The sequence below is a fragment of the Oncorhynchus tshawytscha genome, linkage group LG12 (assembly GCF_018296145.1).
Source record: "Oncorhynchus tshawytscha isolate Ot180627B linkage group LG12, Otsh_v2.0, whole genome shotgun sequence".
Taxonomy (NCBI): domain Eukaryota; kingdom Metazoa; phylum Chordata; class Actinopteri; order Salmoniformes; family Salmonidae; genus Oncorhynchus; species Oncorhynchus tshawytscha.
Genome location: NC_056440.1, coordinates 28,291,965 through 28,317,620, shown reverse-complemented (window position 1 = coordinate 28,317,620; position 25,656 = coordinate 28,291,965). Strand labels below are relative to the sequence as shown.

Sequence of the window (25,656 nt, the reverse complement as noted above, 5' to 3'; positions counted from 1 at the left end):
CAGATGCATATCTGTATTCCCAGTCATGTAAAATTCATAGATAAGGGACTAATGCATTTATTTCAATTGACTAATTTCCTTCTATGAACTGTAACTCAATAAAATCTTTGAAATTGTTGCATGTTGCGCTTATATTTTTGTTAAGTCTTTATTCACTTTCATATTAACATTGGACAAGAACGATTAATTCAGAGAGGATAGAAATAAGAAAAACTTAATGACCTGAAAGTGCCAGTCACACAAGTACACTTCAGCAGGAGAACCAAGAATAACTTGACATGCGCAGTGGGCTACACAGAACGTTCATAGTTCGTGATAGGTATTGGATTGCACTCTGGGGAATCTGGAAATTGAGAATTAGGCCTACATTCAAAGAGTTGTAAAAATATCGGAAATAATAGCTATAAGAAGTAGGCCTAGATCGTACTACAAACGTTACACAATAACTGTCAGATAACTGTCCTTGTTGATTTCGGAGGGGAGAAACAGACATGGAAGACTTCGGAACACCCCTGGACAAAAACGCTACGGAGTTAACCGTTATGGACGTCTATGACATTGCCGCGGTTGTGGGACAGGAGTTTGAACGCATTATCGATCAGTTTGGATGCGAGGCTTCACTGCGGCTGATGCCCAAAGTGGTCCGGGTTCTGGAAGTTCTAGAGGTGCTGGTCACCCGAAACAATATCAACCCAGAGACGGAGGAGCTACGGCGTGAGCTGGACAGGTTGCGAATGGAACGGAATGACAGGTTGAAGAAAGAGCAGCTACATCAAAAGGTGTGTTTACCGAACTATTTAGCTCACGTGTGCAACACGAAGAGTAGCCTACTACACCAAGTATGGGCTTTTCATGACATTCCTCTGCTCTCTGACACTCGGTGTCACATTGCGCAAGAGCATGTTGACAAAAGTTACGTAAGAAATGTTTTACACATGCTGGAGCCACACTGCACCAAATACCCTGGTTTCAGACTCTTAATTATCCTTACTACTCTAAAGACTAACCACTTCCATGCCAGTCGGGAGAATGTAGGTGTTTAATCTGAACACTGAAAAGCTTTTTTCTCCCCCGACAGTTGGGTAAGGGAACTAACTTTAGGTTGTTACAGCCCCCACCCTCTTGTCAGACTCCATACATAAAGTGTACAACATAAGACAAAAGTAAAAAAGAAAATATACACAGAATAAATTGCAAGCACTAACACTGCAATACACATTTATAAAAAACAAATACACAATATCAATACATGTATCGACATAAACGATATAAAGGGAAGAAAAGATAAGGGGGTAATGTTCCGTGTGTGTTTATGTAACAGGTGTGAAGAGTTCATAAAGTCTGGTCAAATAAAATAAGTTTGATTTGTCACATACTTCGTAAACAACTGGTGTAGACTAACAGTTAAATGCTTACTGGTCCTTTACCAAAAATGCAGAGTTAAAAAAAGAAATAGTGACACGAATAACAATAATGAGTAAAAATAACATGGCTATATATAGGGAGTACCAGTATCAAGTCGATGTGCAGGGGTACGAGGTAATTGAGGTAGCTAGTATGTACATGTAGTAGGGGTGACGTGACAAGGCAAAAGGATAGATTAACAGCAGCAGTATATGTGGTAATTGAAAGCTTGTGCGTGTGAGTGGCGTCAGTATGCATGTGTGTGCGTGTTAAGTGAGTGTGGGCATCTGTAGTGTGTGTGTGCATGGAGTCAGAACAAGAGAGTTGCAGGTAGTCCACCTAGCCATTTGATTAGCTATTTAGCAGCCTTGTTTAGTAGACTTAAGGCTTGGGGCTAGAAGCTGTTCAGGGTCCTGTTGTTTCTAGTCTTGGTGCACTGGTACCACTTTATGTGCAGTAGCAGAGAGTACAGTCTATGGCTTGGGTGGCTGCAGTCAGAATTATTTTGGGGCTTTCCTCTAACACCACCTGGTATAGAGGTCCTGGATGGCAGGGAGCTCGGCTCCAGTAAAGTACTGGGCCATACTCGCCACCCTTTGTAGCGCCTTGTGGTCGGGTGCCTTGCAGTTGCCTGTCAAGCGGTGATGCAGCCAGTCAAAATGCTCTCAATGGTGCAGCTGTAGAACTGAGGGCCAGAGACAAATCTTTTCAGCCTCCTGAGGGGGCGGAGGTGCACTACAGAGGGTAGTATGTACGGACCAGTACATCACTGGGACCAAGCTTCCTGCCATCCAGGACCTCTATACCAGGCAGTGTCAGAGGAAGGCCCTAAAATCATATTTAAAGCATTGTTAGTTAAGGATTTGTAAGTAAGCATTTCACTGTAAGGTGATGATGCAATACCTGTTGTATTCGGAGCATGTGGCAAATAGAATTTGATTTGCAGTTGATTATGGTTTATTGTACAATCAGATGTTTTGGGTAGGGCTGCGGTGGATGTGGACTGTTGCTCCGGTTTTCATTCTGATGGAGATTTTTTGTCCCCATAAGCACGCTTGGCCCTTCTCCGGTCTGCTGATGCAATCAGGTCCTCAAACTCAGGGGAGTGTCAAGGTGGAGAAGTTTGAAAAGATCTGGGTCTGTTTCCACATCAGACATCATGTCTTCAGCTGTCCCCGCAAATCGCTGCTTCTCTTTAGAAGAGAGTTCTTTTGACCGACTGGCCAGAGCCTATGAAATTACAGAAGACAATAAGTTATTCTACTCAATAAAGAAACAGTTTTGAACCCTGGAATCTCAACAACAGCAAAAAGCTGAAGAAGCACTCACTAAAAGCTGTGGAACCAGTCTCAACTTGCATCTGAGGAGTCAGTGTTTAAAAAAATTAAAAAATTATTTCACCTTTAATTAACCAGGTAGGCAAGTTGAGAACAAGTTCTCATTTACAATTGCGACATGGCCAAGATAAAGCAAAGCAGTTCGACACATACAACAACACAGACTTACACATGGAGTAAACAAAACATACAGTAGAAACAAGTCTATATACGATGTGAGCAAATAAGGTGAGATAAGGGAGGTAAAGGCAAAAAAAAGGCCATGGTGGCAAAGTAAATACAATATAGCAAGTAAAACACTGGAATGGTAGATTTGCAGTGGAAGAATGTGCAAAGTAGAAATAAAAATAATAGGGTGCATAGGAGCAAAATAAATAAAATAAATACAGTAGGGAAAGAGGTAGTTGTTTGGGCTAAATTATAGATGGGCTATGTACAGGAGCAGTGATCTGTGAGCTGCTCTGACAGCTGGTGCTTAAAGCTAGTGAGGAAGATAAGTGTTTCCAGTTTCAGAGATATTTGTAGTTCGTTCCAGTCATTGGCAGCAGAGAACTGGAAGGAGAGGTGGAAGGAGAGTGGTGTATTAGCAATGGTTATATGCATCAAAATCCTTGAGAAAATTGTAAGATGTAGAATTATGTTTACAGTCAGTCCATCTATGTCTTTATGAGACTACTCACCTTCAAAATCTGCTCCACTCTTCATCTATGCACCTTAATCTCAGCTGACTGACCAGGAGACCCAGTACACAGGCGTTGTGCAGACTTCCTGAGCCATGACAAAGAAAAAACATGAAATTAAGTTTATGCATGATATTCACACCTATTTCATGTAACATATATGAGAATGCTAAGATAACTTCCATACAATTTACAGATAGCTCATTCTGTCTTGCTGGATTAACGCCCATGGCTCGTTCCAGTGCAGGCGTTGAAGCACTCTGTTGTAGCTGCTGCTGTTGGAATAGTTGAGCTACTTGTGTCATCAGCCTTTCATTCATATAAGCCACCATGTTGTAGTCTGCCATTTGATTTAGCCTGGCCATGAATTGTTGGAAATCCATGCTCTTGTTTGGTGATGCATCGTTTCCTTGCACAAAGAGACTCCTGGATTTGTCTGGTTTATTTACAAGTAGACCAGACCCAGCTGCTATCGCATTGGCGTCTATGGGAGAGCCACCACTTAAGTTGACCACAACTGTTTAACAATTTCTTCAATGGTAAACGGCCTGAGTAAGACCTCTTTATTTGTCCACCATCTTTTTCAACCAGTCTTTTTAGCTTGGCTTTTAATCAATGACACCTTTGTTTTATGTGCAATTATGCAGAACGAAAAAGTTAGATGCTATACCTTTGTGTATGTATGTACCGTTGAAGTCAGAAGTTTACATACACTTAGCTTGGAGTCATTAAAACTAGTTTTTCAACCACTCCACAAATGTCTTGTTAACAAACTATAGTTTTGGCAAGTCGGTTAGGACATCTACTTTGTGCATGACACAAGTCATTTTTCCAACAATTGTTTACAGACAGATTATTTCACTTTATAATTCACTGTATCACAATTCCAGTGGGTCAGAAGTTTACATACACTAAGTTGACTATGCCTTTCAAACAGCTTGGAAAATTCCAGAAAATTACGTCATGGCTTTAGAAGCTTCTGTTAGGCTAATTGACATCATTTGAGTCAATTGGAGGTGTACCTGTGGATGTATTTCAAGGCCTACCTTCAAACTCAGTGCCTCTTTGCTTGACATCATGGGAAAATCAAAAGAAATCAGCCAAGACCTCAGAAAATAATTGTAGATCTCCACATGTCTGGTTCATCCTTGGGAGCAATTTCCAAATGCCTGAAGGTACCACTTTCATCTGTACAAACAATAGTACATAAGTATAAACACCATGGGACCGCTCAGGAAGGAGAGGCGTTCTGTCTCCTAGAGATGAACGTACTTTGGTGCGAAAAGTGCAAATCAATCCCAGAACAACAGCAAAGGAGCCTGTGAAGATGCTGGAGGAAACAGTTACAAAAGTATCTATATCCACAGTAAAACGAGTCCTATAATCGACATAACCTGAAAGGCCGCTCAGCCAGGAAGAAGCCACTACACCAAAACTGCCATAAAAAAGCCAGACTCGTTTGCAATTGCACATGGGGACAAAGATCGTACTTTTGGAGAAATGTTCTCTGGTCTGATGAAACAAAGATAAAACTGTTTGGCCATAATGACCATCGTTATGTTTGGAGGAAAAAGGGGGAGGCTTGCAAGCCGAAGAACACCATCCCAACCGTGAAGCACAGGGGTGGCAGCATCATGTTGTGGGGGTGCTTTGCTGCAGGAGGGACTGGTGCACTTCACAAAATAGATGGCATCATGATGGAAAATGATGTGGATATATGGAAGCAACATCTCAAGACATCAGTCAGGAAGTTAAAGCTTGGTCGCAAATGGGTCTTCCAAATGGACAATGACCCCAGGTACACCAGCTCTGTCAGGAGGAATGGACCAAAATTCACCCAACTTATTGTGGGAAGCTTGTGGTAGGCTACCTGACACATTGACCCAAGTTAAACATTTTAAAGGCAATGCTACCAAATACTAATGGAGTGTATGTAAACCTCTGACCCACTGGGAATGTGATGAAAGAAATAAAATCTGAAATAAATCACACTCTACTATTATTCTGACATTTCACATTCTTAAAATAAAGTAGTGCTCCTAACTAAGACAGGGAATTTTTACTAGGATTATATGTCAGGAATTGTGAATAACTGAGTTTAAATGTATTTGGCTAAGGTGTATGTAAACTACCAACTTCAACTGTGTGTGTGTGTGCGTGCGTGCGTGCGTGCGTGCGTGCGTGCGTGCGGTTGATGCATCCTCCAGGAGTTGGAGCTGGTGGAAGACGTGTGGAGAGGGGAGGCCCAAGACCTGCTGTCTCAGATCACACAACTGCAGGTGGAGAATAAGAGCCTTCGGAAGAGCCTGTCCCTAAAAGACTCACCTGTGACTGAGGACCTGCAGAGACAGGAGGGTATGTGCAGCACAGAGTGGTATTTAGCAGCAACGTGGTCTCAGAGCATTTCGTATTATTCTTTAAGCAAATCTGAGACTCCTAGTCAGTTGTACAACTGAATGCATTCAACTGAAATGTGTCTTCCGCATTTAACCCTCTGAATCAGAGAGGTGCTGGGGGCTGCCTTAATCGACATCCACGTCTTAGGCGCCCGGGGAACAGTAGGTTAACTGCTTTGCTCAGGGGCAGAATTTAGTATGTCACATTTCTCATGGTATGTATTCATTTTGTCAATCATCCATTTATTTATTTTATTTTTTCACCTTTATGTAATCAGGTTGGCCAGTTGAGAACAAGTTCTCATTTACAATTGCGACCTGGCCAAGATAAAGCAAATCAGTGCGACACAAACAACAACACAGAGTTACACATGGAATAAACAAATGTACAGTCAATAACACAATAGAAAAGTCTATATACAGTGTGTGCAGTAGTAAGATTAAGGAGATAAGGCAATAAATAGGCCATAGTGGCAAAATAATTACAATTTAGCAATTAAACACTGGAGTGATAGATGTGCAGGAGATGAATGTGCAAGTTGAGATACTGGGGTGCAAAGGAGCAAAAAAATAAATAAAAATATGGGGATGAGGTAGTTGGGTGGGCTATTTACAGATGGGCTGTGTACAGGTGCAATGATCGGTAAGCTGCTCTGACCACTAATGATAGTTAGTGAGGGAGATGTAAGTCTCCAGCTTCAGTGATTTTTGCAATTCGTTCCAGTCATTGGCAGCAGAGAACTGGAAGGAAAGGCGGCCAAAGGGGGAGTTGGCTTTGGGGATGACCAGTGAAATATACCTGCTGGAGCGCGTGCTACGGGTGGGTGCTGCTATGGTGACCAGTGAGCTGTCAAAAGGCAGGGCTTTACCTAGCAAAGACTTATAGATGACCTGGAGCCAGTGGGTTTAGCAATGAATATGAAACAAGGGCCAGCCAACGAGAGCATACAGGTCGCAGTGGTGGGTAGTATATGGGGCAGTGGTGGGTAGTATATGGGGCTGTGGTGACAAAACGGATGCCACTGTGATAGACTACATCCAATTTGCTGAGTAGAGTGTTGGAGGCTACTTTGTAAATGACATCGCCGAAGTCAAGGATCGGTAGGATAGTCAGTTTTACGAGGGTATGCTTGGCAGCATGAGTGAAGGATGCTTTGTTGCAGAATAGGAGCCGATTCTAGATTTAATTTTGGATTGAAGATGCATAATGTGAGTCTGGAAGGAGAGTTTACAGTCTAACCAAACACCTAGGTATTTGTAGTTGTCCACATATTCAAAGTCAGATCCGCTCAGAGTAGTGATGCTGGACGGGTGCGAGCAGCGATCTGTTGAAGAGCATGCATTTAGTTTTACTTGCATTTAAGAGCAGTTGGAGGCCATGGAAGGGAGTGTTGTATGGCATTGAAGCTCGTCTGGAATGTCCACAATGTCCAAAGAAGGGTGAGAAGTATACAGAATGGTGTCGTCTGCGTAGTGGTGTATCAGAGAATCACCAGCAGAAAGAGCGACATCATTGATGTATACAGAGAAAAGAGTAGGCCTGAGAATTGAACCTTGTGGCCATAGAGACTGCCAGAGGTCCAGATAACAGGCTCTCCAATTTGACACACTGAACTCTGAGAAGTAGTTGGTGAACCAAGATTGCGTTGATTGACAAGAGTACAGTACTGTCTTTTATCTATGTCGGTTATGATGTCGTTTAGGACCTTGAGCATGGCTGAGGTGAACCCATGACCAGCTCGGAAACCAGATTGCATAGTGGAGAAGGTACGGTGGGATTCTAAATGGTCGGTGATCTGTTTGTTAACTTGGCATTCTAAGACTTTAGAAAGGCAGGGCAGGATGGATATAGGTCTGTAACAGTTTGGATCTAGAGTGTCACCCCCTTTGAAGAGGGGGATGACCGTGGCCGATTTTCAAACTTTAGGGATCTCAGACGATACGAAACAGAGGTTGAACATGCTAGTAATAGGGGTTGCAACAATTGTGGCAGATCATTTAAGAAAGAGAGGGACTAGATTGTCTTGCCCAGCTGATTTGTAGGGGTCCAGATTTTGCAGCTCTTTCAGAACATCAGCTATCTGGATTTGGGTGAAGGAGAAATGGGGAGGCTTGGGCAAGTTGCTGTGGGGGGTGCAGAGCTGTTGACCGGGGTAGGGGTAGCCAGGTGGAAAGCATGGCCAGCCGTAGAAAAATGATTATTGAAATTCTTGATTATCGTAGATTTATCGGTGGTGACAGTGTTTCCTAGCCTCAGTGCAGTGGGCAGCTGGGAGGTGGTGCTCTTATTTTCCATGGACTTTACAGTGTCCCAGAACCTTTTGGAGTTTGTGCTAAAGGATGCACATTTCTGTTTGAAAAAGTTAGCCTTTGCTTTCCTAACTGCTTGTGTACATTGGTTCCTAACTTCCCTGAAAAGTTGCATATCGCGGGGGCTATTCGATGCTAATGCAGTATGCCACAGGATGTTTTTGTGCTGGTCATGGGCAGTCAAGTGTGGAGTGAATCAAGGGCTATATTTGTTCTTAGTTTTACATTGTTTGAACGGGGCATGCTTATTTAAGATGGTGAAGAAGCACTTTTAAAGAATAACCAGGCATCCTCTACAGACGGAATGAGGTCAAAATCCTTCCAGGATACCCGGGCCAGGTTGATTTAGAAAGGCCTGCTCGCTGAAGTGTTTTAGGGAGCGTTTGACAGTAATGAGGGGTGGTCGTTTGACTGCGGACCCATTACGGACACAGGCAATGAAGATCGCAGAGGTGTATTTAGAAGTTGATCAGGATGATATCTATGAGGTTGCCCGTGTTTACACATTTAGGGTTGTATCTGGTAGGTTCCTTGATAATTTGTGTGAGATTGAGGGCATCTAGCTTAGATTGTAGGATGGCTGGGGTGTTAAGCATATCATAGTTTAGGTCACCTAACAGTACAAATTCTGAAGATAAATGGGGGGCAATTAATTCACATATGGTGTCCAGGGCACAGCTGGGGGCTGAGGGGGGTCTATAACAGGAGACAACAGTGAGAGACTTATTTCTGGAAAGGTGGATTTTTAAAAGTAGAAGCTCGAACTGTTTGGGCACAGACCTGGATAGCATGACAGAACTCTTCAGGCTATCTCTGCAGTAGATTGAAACTCCACCCCCTTTGGCAGTTCTAACTTGGTGGAAAATGATGTAGTTGGGGATGGAAATTTCAGATTTTTTGGTGGCCTTCCTAAGCCAGGATTCAGACACGGCTAGGACATCAGGGTTGGCAGAGTGTGCTAAAGCAGTGAATAAATCAAACTTAGGGAGGAGGCTTCTGATGTTAACATGCATGAAACCAATTATTTTACAGTTACAGAAGTCAACAAAAGATAGCGCCTGGGGAATAGGAGTGGAACTGGGGGCTACAGGGCCTGGGTTAACCTCTACATCACCAGAGGAGGAGTGGGGAAAAGGGTAAGGCTAAAGGCTTTAAGAACTGGTCGTCTAGTGCGTTGGGGACAGAATAAAAGGAGCAGATTTCTGGGCATGGTTGAATAGATTCAGGGCATAATGTACAGACAAGGGTATGGTAGGATGTGAGTACAGTGGAGGTAAACCTTGGCGTTGAGTGACGATGAGAGCAGTTTTGTCTCTGGAGGCACCAGTTAAGCCAGGTGAGGTCTCCGCATGTGTGTGGGGTGGGACAAAAGAGCTATCTTTGCATTTTTTTTGAGCGGGCCTGAGGGCTCTACAGTGAAATAAAACAGTAAGATCTAGCCAAGACAGCAGTAGACAAGGCATATTGGCATTAGAGAGAGGCATAAAGCAAACACAGGTTGATCAGGAGAGCTAAGACAACAACGGGTAAATGTCGATGAATGGGCAGAGCGGGTTAGTTAGGTACATACAGGACCTGAGTTTGAGGCTGGGGCCGACAGGTAAACAAAATGAGGTACTGTGTTATTGAAACAGTCCAGGGGGCGTCAGCTGTGTAGCTGAGTAATCATAGGGTCAAAAGAGCAGCAATAGGTGAGTCAGGGTGGTGTTTGGTAGTCACTACTACGCTAGGCGAGCAGACACAGCGTTCAGAAAAGCAAGTGGGCCGGGGCAAGTAGATGGTTCTTTGGTGACATCGTAACATGTTCGCTTGTTGATTCGTCTGTATACCAGTTGTGATGGATCGGCGGGCTCTGTGTCTGCAGTAAAAGGGTCCAGGCCAATTGGCAAAATAGGTATTGTAGCCCAAGAATTGGCCGAAGGACCTCTTTCGGCTAGCCGAGAGATGGGCCTAGCTCGAGGCTGGCTCCAGGCTAACTGTTTCTTGCTTTGGGACAGAGATGTTAGCCAGGAGTAGCCACTCGGATACTCCTGGACCACTTATGATATTCAGGACAGTAGCCATAGTGATTAGCAACTTGACAAGTCAATGTCATTTAGGGTGATTTAATTGTGCACTCCTACAATTAAACTCAAATGCCTCATAACAAGGTATATGTTTTGAGTGCAGAAGATATGAGGTGATGTGTTATTGGTGTGTAACAGACAGAGCCGGAGAACATACACTACAGAAAGTATAGCATTGCTGGCAACACAGGGTCTCTGATCACCATGTCAGTGGCAAGAACACGTGAATTTCCAGCTGCATCTAAGTCCAGTAGGAAGACTTGGTCAGGTGATGCACCATAAGTGGGACTGATTTATACATTGAAGTGTCATTTGACCTACATGCTACCAGGTGCCTCTGGAAGATGCATGTACCTCAGCGACCTGGAGAGCAGTGGGAAGACCGGGAAGAAATATTAAATGACATGACTTGGAGAATCTATCCACTACCACCAGAATAGTGGTGAAGCCATCAGAAGGGGAAGATTAGTAACAAAGTCAATGGATAGATGGGACCAAGGTCGCAGAGGCATGGGAAGTGGAGAGAGCTTCTCTGTTGAAGCATTCCGGGGTGACTTAGTTTGAGCACACTCGGAACAGGAGTTGATATACCGCCTAACATCCTGCACCAAGGTGGGCCACCAGTATTTCTCAGTGATGGAATGGATGGTGCGAAACTATTTGGATGTCCAGCGATGACAGATGTGTGTGCCCAGGTCAGCAGCCAATCCCTTATCCCTGTGGGAACGTAGATGCGTGTGCCCAGGTCAGCAGCCAATCCCTTATCCCTGTGGGAACGTAGATGCATGCGGGAGGACAATTCCGGGATGCGGGTTCACTCTCTAGAGCCTGGTGGATGTCCACATCTACATCCCAAACCACTGGACCCACGACTCTGGAGGAGGGGATTATGGGTGCCTTCTGGCCAGGAGTCTCTCCCGAATCGTAGATACGGGACAGGGCATCGGCCTTGATGTTCTTAAAACCTGGGCGATAGGTCAGCGTGAAGTCGGATCTGGTGAAGAAGAGGGCCCACCTGGTTTGTGCGTGTGTACTCAAGGTTCTGATGGTTGGTGAGAATGACAAATGGTTCCTTGGCACCCTCCAGCCAGTGTCTCCACTCCTCAAATGCCAACTTCACCGCCACGAGCTCCCGATCGCTGACGTCGTAATTCCTCTCTGCGGGGGACAGTTTATTGGATTAGGAAGCACAAGGATACAATTTTAGTGGGTCCCCCTGTCTTTGTGACAAAACTGCCCCCACACCCACGTCCGATGCATCTACCTCAACCACAAAAGGTAGCGTGGGATCTGGGTGTTTTAGCAAGGGGCGAAGGTGAAACGCCCCTTGAGGAGACAAAAGGCCTTGTCGGCTGCTGGAGACCAAACCAACCTACAAGGCCCACCCTTGAGGAGAGAGGGGCGGCGACGACACTGAAGTTCCTGATGAAGCAGCGGTAAAAGTTGGCAAACCCCAAAAACCGTTGTAACCCCTTGATAGTGGTTGGGACTGGCCATGACCTTACCACATCTACCTTCTTGTCCGCCATCCTCACTCCCTGCAGGCTGATTTGGGAGCCCAAGAAGGAGACAGCCCTCTGGTGGAATTGGTACTTCTCTGCCTTGACGAACAGGTGGTTAGCCAAGAGGCATTCCAGGACTGCTCGAACGTAAGTGATGTGATCCTCCAGGTTGTTCAAGAAGATCAGGATGTCATCGATGTACAAACACCTGACGTTCGAGCATGTCCCTGAACACCTCGTTGACAAATTCCTGGAACACTGACGGAGCATTGGCTAAGCCAAAGGGCATAACCAAGTAATTGTAGTGACCAGACATCGTGCTGAACGTAGTCTTCCACTCATCCCCTCCCGGATGCGAATGAGATTGTAGGCATTCCACAGGTCCAGTTTGGTGAAGAACAGGGCCACACGGGGCTGCACGATGGCTGACGGCACCAGCGGAAGAGGGTAACGATACTTCGTGGTGATGTCATTGAGTCCACGGTAATCGATACAAGGACGTAATCCACCCTCTTTCTTGGCCACGAAGAAGAAACCAGCTGATGCAGGGGATGTGGACCTGCGGATGAAACCCTGTTGGAGCGCTTCTTGAATGTAGTCCTCCATGGCCTGGGTCTCAGCCTCTGGGAGAGGGTAGATGCGTCTGCACGGAGGTGTATCACCAGAAAACAGGTCAATGGCATAGTCCCAGGGGTGATGAGGAAGGAGACAGGTGGTGAGGGTCTTGGAGAATACCTCCCTTAGATCCTGATATTCCTCCGGGATGTTGGGCAGTAGACCAAAACGCAAGAACAATACCAACTGGTGAGTGAACCTGGGAGAGTGACATATAAAGAGGAGGAAATTATATAGGTAATGGAGTCCAGGTTTGAATCATAATGAATCACAGGTGTGCGTAATGATGAATCCCAGGGGTTAGTTACTTCCGGCGCTGACAGAGATGGCCGCTTCGCGTTCCTAGGAAACTATGCAGTTTTTTTAATTAGTTTTTTACGTGTTATTTCTTACATTGGTACCCCAGGTAATCTTAGGTTTCATTACATACAGTCGGGAAGAACTACTGAATATAAGAGCAACGTCAACTCACCATCAGTATGACCAGGAATATGACTTTCCCGAAGCGGATCCTGTGTTCTGCCTTTCACCCAGGACAACGGACTGGATCCCAGCCTGTGACCCAAAACAAAGATGTCGTAAAAGAGGGAAACAAAGCGGTCTTCTGGTCAGGCTCCAGAGACGGGCACATTGCGCACCACTCCCTAGCATACTTCTCGCCAATGTCCAGTCTCTTGACAACAAGGTTGACGAAATGCGGGGCAAGGGTAGCATTCCAGAGGGACATCAGAGACTGTAACGTTCTTTGCTTCACGGAAACATGGCTCACTCGAGACGCTAACGGAATCGGTGCAGCCAGCTGGTTTCTTCACGCATCGCGCCGACAGAAACAAACATCTTTCTGGTAAGAAGAGGGGCGGGTGCATATGCCTTATGGTTAACGAGATGTGGTGTGGTCACAACAACATACAGGAACTCAAGTCCTTCTGTTCACCTGATTTAGAATTCCTCACAATAAAATGTTGACCACATTATCTACCAAGGGAATTCTCTTCGATTATAATCACAGCCGTATATATTCCCCCCAAGCAGACACATCGATGCCTCTGAACAAACTTTATTTGACTCTTTGCAAACTGGAAACCACATCCTGAGGCTGCATTCATTGTAGCTGGGGATTTTAACAAGGCTAATCTGAAAACAAGACTCCCTAAATTGTATCAGCATATCGTTTGCGCAACCAGGGCTGGTAAAACCTTGGATCATTGCTATTCTAACTTCCGCGACGCATATAAGGCCCTCCCCCATCCTCCTTTCGTAAAAGCTGACCACGACTCCATTTTGTTGCTCCCTGCCTACAGACAGAAGCTAAAACAAGAAGCTCCCGCGCTCAGGTCTGTTCAACGCTGGTCCGACCAATCTGATTCCACGCTCCAAGACTGCTTCCATCACGTGAACTGGGATATGTTCCGCACTGCGTCCAACAACAACATTGACGAATACGCTGATTCGGTGAGCGAGTTTATTAGAAAGTGCATTGAAGATGTCGTTCCCAGCAACGATTAAAACATTCCCAAACCAGAAACCGTGGATTGATGGCAGCATTCGCGTGAAACTGAAAGCACGAACTACTGCTTTTAACAAGGGCAAGGTGACCGGAAACATGACCAAATATAAACAGTGTAGCTATTCCCTCCGCAAGGCAATCAAACAAGCTAAGCGTCAGTATAGAGACAAAGTAGAGTCGCAATTCAACGGCTCAGACACGAGGTGTGTGGCAGGGTCTACAGTCGATCACGGATTACAAAAAGAAAACCAGCCCCGTCACGGACCAGGATGTCTTGCTCCCAGGCAGACTAACTTTTTTTCCCGCTTTGAGGACAATACAGTGCCACTGACACGGACCGCAACCAAAACATGCGGACTCTCCTTCACTGCAGCCGACGTGAGTAAAACATTTAAACGTGTTAACCCTCGCAAGGCTGCAGGCCCAGACGGCATCCCCAGCCGCGTCCTCAGAGCATGCGCAGACCAGGCGCAGAACAGCTGGCTGGTGTGTTTACGGACATATTCAATCAATCCTTATCCCAGTCTGCTGTTCCCACATGCTTCAAGAGGGCCACCACCCTGTTCCCAAGAAAGCTAAGGTAACTGAGCTAAACGACTACCACCCCGTAGCACTCACTTCCATCATCATGAAGTGCTTTGAGAGACTGACTAGTCAAGGACCATATCACCTCCACCCTACCTGACACGCTAGACCCACTCCACTTTATGTACATATTCTTTATCCCTTTACACTTGTGTGTATAAGGTAGTAGTTTTGGAATTGTTAGGTTCGATTACTCGTTGGTTATTACTGCATTGTCGGAACTAGAAGCACAAGCATTTCGCTACACTCACATTAACATCTGCTAACCATGTGTATGTGACAAATACATTTGATTTGATTTTGATTTGATTTAGTACTCTAGCGACGTCGGAGGGGAGGAGCAGACGTGACAATCAATAGTGAAGAAGCAACCCTGGGATGCTGGCCTTCTAGACAGAGTTGCAAAGAAACAGCCATTTCTCAGACTGGTCAATAAAAATAAAAGATTAAGATGGGCAAAAGAACACAGACACTGGACAGAGGAACTCTGCCTAGAAGGTCAGCATCCCGGAGTCACCTCTTCATTGTTGAGACCTGTTTTGCTGGTACTATTTAATGAAGCTGCCAGTTGAGGACTTGAGGCGTCTCTTTCTCAAACTAGACACTAATGTACTTGTCCCCTTTCTCAGTTGTGCACCGGGGCCTCCCAATCCTCTTTCTAAAGAAGGCCAGTTTTATTGCTTCTTTAATTAGAACAACAGTTTTCAGCTGTGCTAACATAACTGCAAAAGGGTTTTCTAATGATCAATTTGCCTTTTAAAATGATAAACTTGGATTAGATAACACAACGTGCCATTGGAACACAGAAGTGATGGTTGCTGATAATGGGCCTCTGTACCCCATGTAGGTATTCTATTAAAAATCAGCAGTTTCCAGCTACAATGGTAATTTCACATTTTCATTAAATAGTCATTTCAAAATTTCATTAACCATATCTACACTGTATTTCTGATCAATTTGATGTTATTTTATTGGACAGAAATGTGTTTTTCTTTCAAAAGCAAGGACATTTCAAAGTGACCCCAAACTTCTGAAAGGTAGTGTATGTTTATGTGTTAATGCCTGTGTGGGCTGTATGTGTGTGTATATCTTGGACAGGTGTGTCAGAGAGAGAGTGTCAGGTGATGAAGAAGCTAAAGGAGGTGGTAGACAAACAGAGGGATGAGATCCGGGATAAGGACCATGAGCTGAACCTCAAGAACGAGGACCTGGAGGCGGTGAGGCTTGTCTCTTTTCATCTAGTAGCATTCCACACTCCCTGAACTACATAACAATCCCTCCTAGGCTTCCTACTGTCTGTAGCCTAATGCTTCAGCACATAGATGTCTCGTCTTGCCTGAGGAGGACAACAACTTCCACCAACAATCTGGACACTGTTTCCATCAGTTCATTATAGATAAATGGGTAGGATTAAACGGACTCCTTCCTCCCCTTATAGCTTCAGCTGCAGCAGCACCGTCTGATGAAGATCAACCTGGACCTGCGACACAGGATCAGTGTGGTAGAGGCTCAGGGCAAGGCAGTGATCCAACAGAAGGCTGAGCTGAAGGCTATGTCCCAGGCGCGCCAGCAGGAGCTCGGGGCCCTGCGTCGGGAGGTGGCAAGGCTGAAGGAGGAGCGCAAAGAGTGGGAGCTGGACATGAAGAGGTCAGCCGAGGAGGAACCATCCCCCTCAAAGTCTGTGATGACAGTGCTTACACCAGTATCGGCCAAGGTAACCACAGCTACAACCCCCTACCTGATCAAGTCCATTACATTTCTCTTTAAGACACCATTACATATCTGTACGCTTCACGTTATAGAGTTAAGATTATACCCAAATTACAGGGTTTTAAGTTCCCTATTGACAAGAACACAAAAACATGACATCCACTCAAGGAGGGTCAGTCAACCTTGTAGATTAGCCATTGAGTATCATTGCCACTGCTCACAAAGCCTGTCATAGCACTGTAAGTGACCGTGCTATTTCCCAAATCCAGTCCTTGGTACTAGCATCAGCAGCCTCCATCGTACACAATTCTTTTTGGGCGGAATGCAGAAGTGACCATGAATTCCTGGCACAGTGCTTTGAGTCAGAAGAGAGCCCTCCTGTCCTCTCCCACTGTGACAAGGACCAGGAGGAGGAACCTGATGTCCTGGACCAGAAGGAGTCCGACAGGCCCCAATTCACCCTTGAGGAGCTACGGGACGTCCTGAAGGAGAGGAACGAACTCAAAGCTCAAGTGTTCATGCTGAGAGAGGAGCTCATCTATTACAAAAGGTTACATGATATGACATCTGCTGTGTGAAAAAACAAAGTGAATAAAAACATTTAAAAAAAATAATTACCTGGAGTTGAGGGACTAGGGATATATCATCACTTTTTAATGCCCCTTCAACTGAATCTTATGTTATTACTATACTGAACAAAAATATAAGCGCAACATGCAATAATTTCAAAGATTTTACTGAGTTACGGTTCATATAAGGAAATCAGTCAATTGAAATAAATTAATTAGACCCTAATCTATGGATTTCACATGACTGGGAATACAGATACCTTTAAAAAAAGGTAGGGGCGTGGATCAGAAAACCAGTCATTATCTGGTGTGACTGCCATTTGCCTCATGCAGTGTGATCTCCTTCGCATTGATTTGAGCAGGCTGTTGATTGTGAACTGTTGTCCCACTCCTCTTCAATGGCTGTGCGAAGTTGCTGGATATTGGCCGGACCTGGAACATGCTGTCGTACACGTCGATCCAGAGCATCCCAAACACGCTCAACGGGTGACAGTCTGAGTATGCAGGCCATGGAAGAACTGGATCATTTTCAGCTTCCAGGAATTGTGTACAAGTCCTTGCAACATGGGGCCATGCACTATCATGCTGAAACATGAGGTGATGGCAGTAGATGAATGGTACGACAATGGGCCTCAGTATCTCATCACGGTATCTCTGTTGATTGAAATTGCCAATCGATTAAATGCAATTGTGTTCATTGTCCAACGTTTATGCCTGCCCAAACCATAACCCCCCCGCCACCATGGAGCACTCTGTTCACAACTTTGACATCGGCAATCAGCTCGCCAACATGATACCAAACATGTGATCTGCGGTTGTGAGACTGGTTCGACGTACTGCCAAATTCTTTAAAATGACGTTGGAGTTGGCTTATGGTAGAGAAATTAACATTGAATTATCTGGCAACATTCCTAAAGTCAGCATGCCAATTGCACAATCCCTGAACTTGAGACATCTGTGGCATTGTGTTATGTGACAAAACTGCACAATTTAAAGTGGCCTTTTATTGTCCCCAGCACAAGGTGCAGTGGTGCACCTGTGTAATGGTTATTCTGTTTAATCAGCTTCTTGATATGCCACACCTGTCAGGTGGATGGATTATCTTGGCAAAGGATAAATGCTCACTAACTGGAATGTAAACAAATTTGTGCACAAAATTTGAGAGAAAAAAGCTTATTGTGCATATGGAACATTTCTGGGACCTTTTATTTCAGCTCATGAAACATGGTAACAACACTTTACATGTCGCATTTATATTTTTGTTCAGTGCACATGTACAGTTGAAGTCGGAAGTTTCAACCACTCCACAAATTTCTTGTTAACAAACTATAGTTTTGGCAAGTCGGTTAGGACATCTACTTTGTGCATGACACAAGTAATTTTTTCAACAATTGTTTACAGACAGATTATTTCACTTATAATTCACTGTATCACAATTCCAGTGGGTCAGAAGTTTACATACACTAAGTTGACTGTGCCTTTAAACAGCTTGGGAAATTACAGAAAATGATGTCATGGCTTTAGAAGCTTCTGATAGGCTAATTGACATCATATGACTCAATTGGAGGTGTACCTGTGGATGTATTTCAAGGTCAACCTTCAAACTCAGTGCCTCTTTGCTTGACATCATGGGAAAATCAAAAGAAATCAGCCAAGATCTCAGAAAAATAATTGTAGACCTCCACAAGTCTGGTTCATCCATGGGAGCAATTTCCAAATGCCTGAAGGTACCACGTTCATCTGTACAGACAATAGTAAATGTAAACACCATGGGACCACACAGCCATCATACCGCTCAGGAAGGAGCCGCGTTCTGTCTCCTAGAGATGAACGTACTTTGGTGTGAAAAGTGCAAATCAATCCCAGAACAACAGCAAAGGACCGTGTGAAGATGCTGGAGGAAACAAAGTATCTATATCCACAGTAAAACAAGTCCTATATCGACATAACCTGAAAGGCCGCTCAGCAAGGAAGAAGCCAATGCTCCAAAACCACCATAAAAAAAGCCAGACTCTGGTTTGCAACTGCACATGGGGACAAAGATCGTGCTTTTTGGAGAAATGTTCTCTGGTCTGATGAAACAAAAATAGAAATGTTTGGCCATAATGACCATTGTTATGTTTGGAGGAAAAAGGGGGAGGCTTGCAAGCCGAAGAACACCATCCCAACCGTGAAGCACGGGGGTGGCAGCATCATGTTGTGGTGGTGTTTTGCTGCAGGAGGGACGGGTGCACTTTACAAAATAGATGGCATCATGAGGACAGAAAATTTAAGTGTGTATATTGAAGCAACTTCTCAAGACGTTAGTCAGGAAGTTAAAGCTTGGTCGCAAATCGGTCTTGCAAATGGACAATGACCCCAGGCATACTTCCAAAGTTGTGGCAAAATGGCTTAAGGACAACAAAGTCAAGGTATTGGAGTGGCCATCACAAAGCGCAGACCTCAATCCCATAGAAAATTTGTGGGCAGAACTGAAAAAGCGTTTGCGAGCATGGAGGCCTACAAACCTGACTCAGTTACACCAGCTCTGTCAGGAGGAATGGGCCAAAACTCACCCAACTTATTGTGGGAAGCTTGTGGAAGGCTACCCAAAACGTTTGACCCAAGTTAAACAATTTAAAGGCAATGCTACCAAATACTAATTGAGTGTATGTAAACTTCTGACCCACTGGGAATGTGATGAAAGAAATAAAAACTGAAATAAATCATTCTCTCTACTATTATTCTGACATTTCACATTCTTAAAATAAAGTGGTGATCCTAACTGACCTAAGACCGGGAATCTTTACAATAATTAAATGTCAGGAATTGTAAAAAACTGAGTTTAAATGTATTTGGCTAAGGTGTATGTAAACTTCTGACTTCAACTGTATATTTACTAATGATGTTGCATCCCACTTTATCCTTTTCATTTTTTGCATTTGTTCTTAATACAAGTCCACATTCTTTAAATTAATCCCTTCTCCCTGCCTCAGTGAGGAGTTGGAGAATGAGATATACGGCATCAACTTGGATCCATCACTTCAGTCACAGCCTGCAGCCACTGAACAGCCTGACTCAGGGATCAAACGTCTGTAAGTACTGAGGCCCACTAGACCTACGCCAAAACACCTCAGCCACCCCACTCCATCTCTCTTGATGGTATGTGCTCAGGCCACACACATATAGGTGCACAGCCTATCACAATCTCTGACATTTTCAAACAAGGTTGTCACTAACCACGTTTCCATCTAGTTTTTATGCAAGTAAAGTCATCATGACAGCTGTGATTGAAACAGGACTTTTCTGTCATAAAAAAACAACGGTAATGTAGACAATTTGTTTCTTTCGAAATGGTGGGATCTTTTTGTGTCTGTAAAATTAATCATGCAAGAAATGGCGTTGGAAATGCCTTTATGGTCCTCCCACTACGACTCGAGAAACCAGGCAGTTTATTAGGATACAGATTAAATAAATTAAGATTAACTTCACAGGGTGGTGAAAGTGCAAGGTGATCTTGATGCTCCTTTCCAGTAAATATCGAGGTTCTTATTCTGGTGACATGATTGATGCTTGACTACTGTTTTTGACAATTTTTTGGTATTTTTATTTAACCTTTTATTTTGACAGGGAAGACATATTGAGACCTAGGTATATTTTCCAAATGTACCCTGTATAATACAATATAAAATACACATTAAACACAAAATATACACACTACATGACCAAAAGCACAAAAATGTACAGTTGACACTATGCATTGGGGCAGGTAGTGTTCTCCTCTCATCGTGAACCGTGATTCATCACTCCTGAGAATGCGTTTCCACTGCTCCATAGTTCAATGGTGTCAAGCTTTACACCACTCCAGCCGACACTTGGCATTGCGCATGGTGTTCTTAGACTTGTGTCCGGCTGCTCGGCCATGGAAACCCATTTCAGGAAGCTCCCGACTCAGTTATTTTGCTGATGTTGCTTCCAGAGGCAGTTTGGAACTCTGTAGTGAGTGTTGCAACCAAGGACAGATTATTTTCTCATGCTACGGGCTTCACTTGTGTGGTTTAACCACTTTGCGGCTGAGCCTTTGTTGCTCCGAGACATTTCCACTTCACAATAACAACACTTACAGTTGACGGGCCGCTCTAGCAGAAATTTGACGAACTGACTTGTTGGAAAGGTGGCATCCTATGACGGTGCCTCGTTGAAAGTCACTGAGCTCTTTAGTACGGGCCATTCAACTGCCAACGTTTTGTCTATGGAGATTGCATGGCTGTGTGCTCGATTTTACACACCTGTCAGCAATGGGTGTGGCTGAAATGGCCGAATTCACTAATTTGAAGGGGTGTCAACTAGAGGTCGACCGATTAATCGTAATGGCCGATTTAATTAGGGGCGATTTCAAGTTTTCATAACAATTGGAAATCTGTATTTTTGGACACCGATTTGGCCAATTTTTTTCTTTTTTTTAACTAGGCAAGTCAGTTAAGAACACATTCTTATTTTCAATGACTGCCTAGGAACAGTGTGTTAACTGCCTTGTTCAGGGACAAAATGACAGATTTTTACCTTGTCAGCTCGGGGATTCAATCTTACAACCTTACAGTTAACTAACGTTAGTCCAACGCTCTAACCACCTGCCTCTCATTGCACTCCACAAGGAGTTTACCTGTTACGCGAATGCAGTAAGAAGCCAAGGTAAGTTGCTAGCTAGCATTAAACTTATCTTATAAAAAACAATCATAATCACTAGTTAACTACACATGGTTGATGATATTACTAGTTTATCTAGCATGTCCTGCGTAGCATATAATCGATGCGGTGCGCATTCGCGGAAAAAGGACTGTCCAATGTGTACCTGACCATAAACATCAATGCCTTTCTTAAAATCAAAACACAGAAGTATATATTTTTAAACCTGAGCATTTAGCTAAAATAAATCCAGGTTAGCAGGCAATATTAACCAGGTGAAATTGTGTCACTTCTCTAGCATTCATTGCACACAGTGTCAGGGTGGGTATATGGGATAATAATAAACGTTTTGTTTTCGAAATGATAGTTTCCGGATTCGACCATATTAAAACCTCTTGAAGCAAGGGGGCACTATTTTTATGATGACAATAATACCGGATCCGGGATGGGTGGTTCAGAGAGGTTAATGACCAAAGGCTCGTATTTCTGTGTGTTATTATGTTATAATTAAGTCTATGATTTGATAGAGCAGTCTGACTGAGCGATGATAGGTAGCAGCCGGCTCGTAAGCATTCATTCAAACAGCACCTTCGTGCGTTTTGCCAGCAGCTCTTCGCAATGCTTCAAGCATTGAGCTGTTTATGACTTCAAGCCTATCATCTCCCGAAATTAGGCTGGTGTAACAGATGTGAAATGGTTAGCTTGTTAGCGGGGTGCGCGCTAATAGCGTTTTAAACGCCACTCGCTCTGAGACTTGGAGTAGTTGTTCCCCTTGCTCTGCATGGGTAACACTGCTTCGAGGGTGGCTGTTGTCGATGTGTTCCTGGTTCTAGCCCAGGTAGGAGTGAGGAGAGGGACGGAAGCTATACTGTCACACTGGCAATACTAAAGTGCCTATAAGAACATCCAATAGTCAAAGGTATATGGAATACAAATGGTATAGAGAGAAATAGTCCTATAATTCCTTTTAATAACTACAACCTAAAACTTCTTACCTGGGAATATTGAAGACTCATGTTAAAAGGAACCACCAGCTTTCATATGTTCTGAGCAAGGAACTTAAACATTAGCTTTTTTACATGGCACATATTGCACTTTTACTTTCTTCTCCAACACTGTGTTTTAGAATTATTTAAACCAAATAGAACATGTTTCATTATTTGAGTCTAATGTCACGCCCTGGTCTTAGTATTTTGTGTTTTCTATATTTATTTGGTCAGGCCAGGGTGTGACTTGGGTTTATTTTGTGTTGTGTTTATGTATGGGGGTTTTTCGTAGGTTTTGGGATTGTGGCTTAGTGGGGTGTTCTAGCAGAGTCTATGGTTGCCTGAGGCGGTTCTCAATCAGAGGCAGGTGATTCTCGTTGTCTCTGATTGGGAACCATATTTAGGCAGCCATATTCTTTGAGTGTTTCGTGGGTGATTGTTCCTGTCTCTGTGTTATTGTCACCAGATAGGCTGTATAGGTTTTCACGTTCCTTTTCTTGTTTTTGTATTGTCGTGTTTATTTCGTCATTAAACATGTATCGTATTAACCACGCTGCATTTTGGTCCGACTCTCTTTCGACGGAAGAAAACCGTTACAGCTAAATGGATTTTAGTTGATGTATTATATTAAGTAGAAATAGGTGTTCACTTATTATTGTAATTGTCATTATTACAAATACATTTTTTAAAATTGGCCTTTTTGTCCTCCAAAAAGGCCGATTTTTCAACGCTATCTGCGTTGAAAAATCAGAATGGTCGACCTCTAGTATCAAAATACTTTTGTATATATTGTGTAAATATATACACACACACATTAGAATACAAACACACAGTCATGGCAAGCACAAATAAAACACAAATCACCCAGAAAAAAACAGTTCATAAGAATATTCTTGCTCTTATCCATAATAATCTCATCATGTAGACAAGCCTACCTGCACTATATCTGTGAGCTGTTGGCTAGAATGCACGTGCCAAGACCAGAGTAGGAACATTTGCAATTTAACACAACAGTTTTTGTGACAAAACTATCGGTAGACGATGGAAACATATTGAACTTTAGATTTGTATTCGGTACATGAAAATACACACTTATTTTTATCCTCAAGTTAGTTTGGTGGAAACACCACTGTTGGGAAAATGTGCATAATATCTTTATGCAGACTCTAGAATATTCACATAAAAATATTTCTAATTGGGTGGAAACCTAGCTATTAACCAGGTTTTGATCCAACCTTTTTAATGCAAGTGAAGTACATGTTGGATAAAAAATGTTTATGACAGGCCTGATGGTCACAAATTGTCGGTAAACTTCCAAAATCTCGACAAAACAAAATACAATAGACAAGGTGGGATCTTTTTGTGTCGGTAAAATGTATTATGGGAGAAATGTCGGTGGAAACGCTTTTATGCGCCAATATTGGTATAATAAGTATCATATCAAAGTAAACTTGGAGTCAAGCGATGACGTGTGGTCCTCCCACTATGAGCAGTCCGTTTATTAGGATACAGATGAGTTATTCAATTATTATGAACTTCACAGGGTAGTGAAAGTGCAAGGTGATGAGCTTGATGCTCTTTTACAATAAAAATTGAGGGTCTTACTCTGGTGACATGATCATCGATGCTTGGCTGCCTTTTGTCAAATCTTGTTCTTTTGTCCATGATAATCTCCTCATGTAGGAAATACGAGCACTATCTGCGAGCTGTTGGCTAGAGCGCACGTGCCAATACCAGAGTATACACAGACTCGCGAAATAACACATTTTTGTTTGAGAATCCATCAGTACAGTTGAAAATGCGATGGAAACCCATTTAACTTTTATTTTTTATTCGGTACATGGGAATTTAAACGCAAAAAGTATTTATGTGCACTACATCGTCACGTAAATACTTTTATCACCAACAAGTAAATTTGATGGAAATACATGTCTGGTGGGAAAATTGTTTTTATGTGGATTTTAGAATATTCGCATGACAATCTGTCGCCAATTGGATGGAAACCTAACTTTATATATGTATGTCACTGACCAATATGCTTGCGTGAGCACTAAAACAAATAATGACAAATTAATTTCCACAATGCTTGTTTGGGAATGTTATATTTGTAGAAGGACCAGGTTGAACGGATAAAGTTTCCGCACCATTCTGTGACTTTTTTCAACTACCATAATATTTTTTTTAAAGGTCATTTACAAATAATTGTGAAGAGAAGAAAAATGACCACTCCATAAATAAATTGTTTATTATTAATGATTTAAGTAGCTTACTTCGTCTAGATGTGGCTTGCCTCCTTTGCCAACCTGGGTGCTGCAAAGAAGTCACTTTGCACCAAAACTCGGACTACTTTTTTCCCCGCTTATGTCTCTTCATCTGTACTTCTTTGGACAGGATATTCACTGCAGTAATGCCGATGGTAGCAGCAGGGTTGATTGCAGACGATCCAACGTTACAGCCGATCAGACGACTTATGTCCTGTGTATGAACTTTTACATTTATTTCATCTCTTTTTGTGATGTCATTGTTGGTGAGCCAAGCACCGTCACTGTGCCAAAGCCCCTCCACGCCTGTCATCTCAAATGCAATACTTCCTTGTGATCATGTGTGCATGATGTGGGAGTATTCTTATTGGCTGATCATGTGTAGACCTTGAACCAGCTCATCATAGAAGATGCCACAATCATTAAATATGGTCACCTCTTTTGCCAATATACTAATCCAGCAACTCACTATTACATGTACAAATCCACATATGCATGTTGTCTGAGTTAGGATTTTTTCATAGCATGGATATTCACGGTTGACAGCTCTTCATTTGTTGAATAAAGTGGAGTGACTAACTATGTTACCCTCTGACAGGGCAAAGCTTATGCACTTCCCCAACCTTTTGTTTAGCGCTTTTCCTCATGCATGCTCTCATTCTGCTTTTGTCCTCACTCTGAGAACTCAATGTTCTCACTCACTCTTCATGAATAATCTGAAGTGTAACCAATGTATTTTATTGATGTATTTTAGTTGTAGTATTGTCATGGCTAGGTTTTTTTTGTGTGTGTGTTTTTTGCATGGTGTAACCTTAATTCTTAATTTCTCTCATTGTACCTATCCAGGTTTAGCATCTTCTCTGGAGAAAAGAGGCGACCAGAGGAAGTTATTTGCACGCAGAGCAGGCTCAGGAGGCACTGAAGCATCCATAACCAGGGACCTACACTGAATGCACAAAACATTAGGAACACCTGCTCTTTCATGACATAGACTGACCAGGTGAATCCAATTGAAATCTAGAATCCCTTATTGATGTCACCTGTTAAATCCACTTCAATCAGT

General features: G+C 43.3%; 1 protein-coding gene across 3 annotated transcripts; it reads left to right on the top strand.

Annotated features, from left to right (window-relative positions):
- Nucleotides 1-273: 273 nt before the first annotated feature.
- Nucleotides 274-25,656, top strand: LOC112262869 (RILP-like protein 1). 3 transcript variants are annotated; one of them, XM_024438678.2, is made up of 8 exons: nucleotides 274-779; nucleotides 5,629-5,776; nucleotides 15,501-15,619; nucleotides 15,841-16,116; nucleotides 16,382-16,662; nucleotides 19,657-19,755; nucleotides 24,724-24,811; nucleotides 25,440-25,646. In XM_024438678.2, the coding sequence occupies exons 1-8, from the start codon at nucleotides 492-494 to the stop codon at nucleotides 25,443-25,445; spliced, it is 1,305 nt and encodes a 434-aa protein (XP_024294446.1). In that variant the 5' UTR covers nucleotides 274-491; the 3' UTR covers nucleotides 25,446-25,646. The 3 variants fall into 3 exon arrangements, with proteins under 3 accessions (XP_024294446.1, XP_024294448.1, XP_024294447.1); XM_024438680.2 differs by lacking the exon at nucleotides 24,724-24,811 and having other exon boundaries at nucleotides 25,440-25,656; XM_024438679.2 differs by lacking the exon at nucleotides 25,440-25,646 and having other exon boundaries at nucleotides 24,724-24,817.

Coding starts and splice junctions, on each gene's coding strand:
- LOC112262869 (XM_024438678.2), top strand. CDS start 492: ATGGAAGACTTCGGAACACCCCTGGACAAAAACGCTACGGAGTTAACC. Junction 15,620..15,840: donor AGAACGAGGACCTGGAGGCG/GTGAGGCTTGTC, acceptor CTCCCCTTATAG/CTTCAGCTGCAGCAGCACCG. Junction 19,756..24,723: donor GACTCAGGGATCAAACGTCT/GTAAGTACTGAG, acceptor TTCTTTGGACAG/GATATTCACTGCAGTAATGC.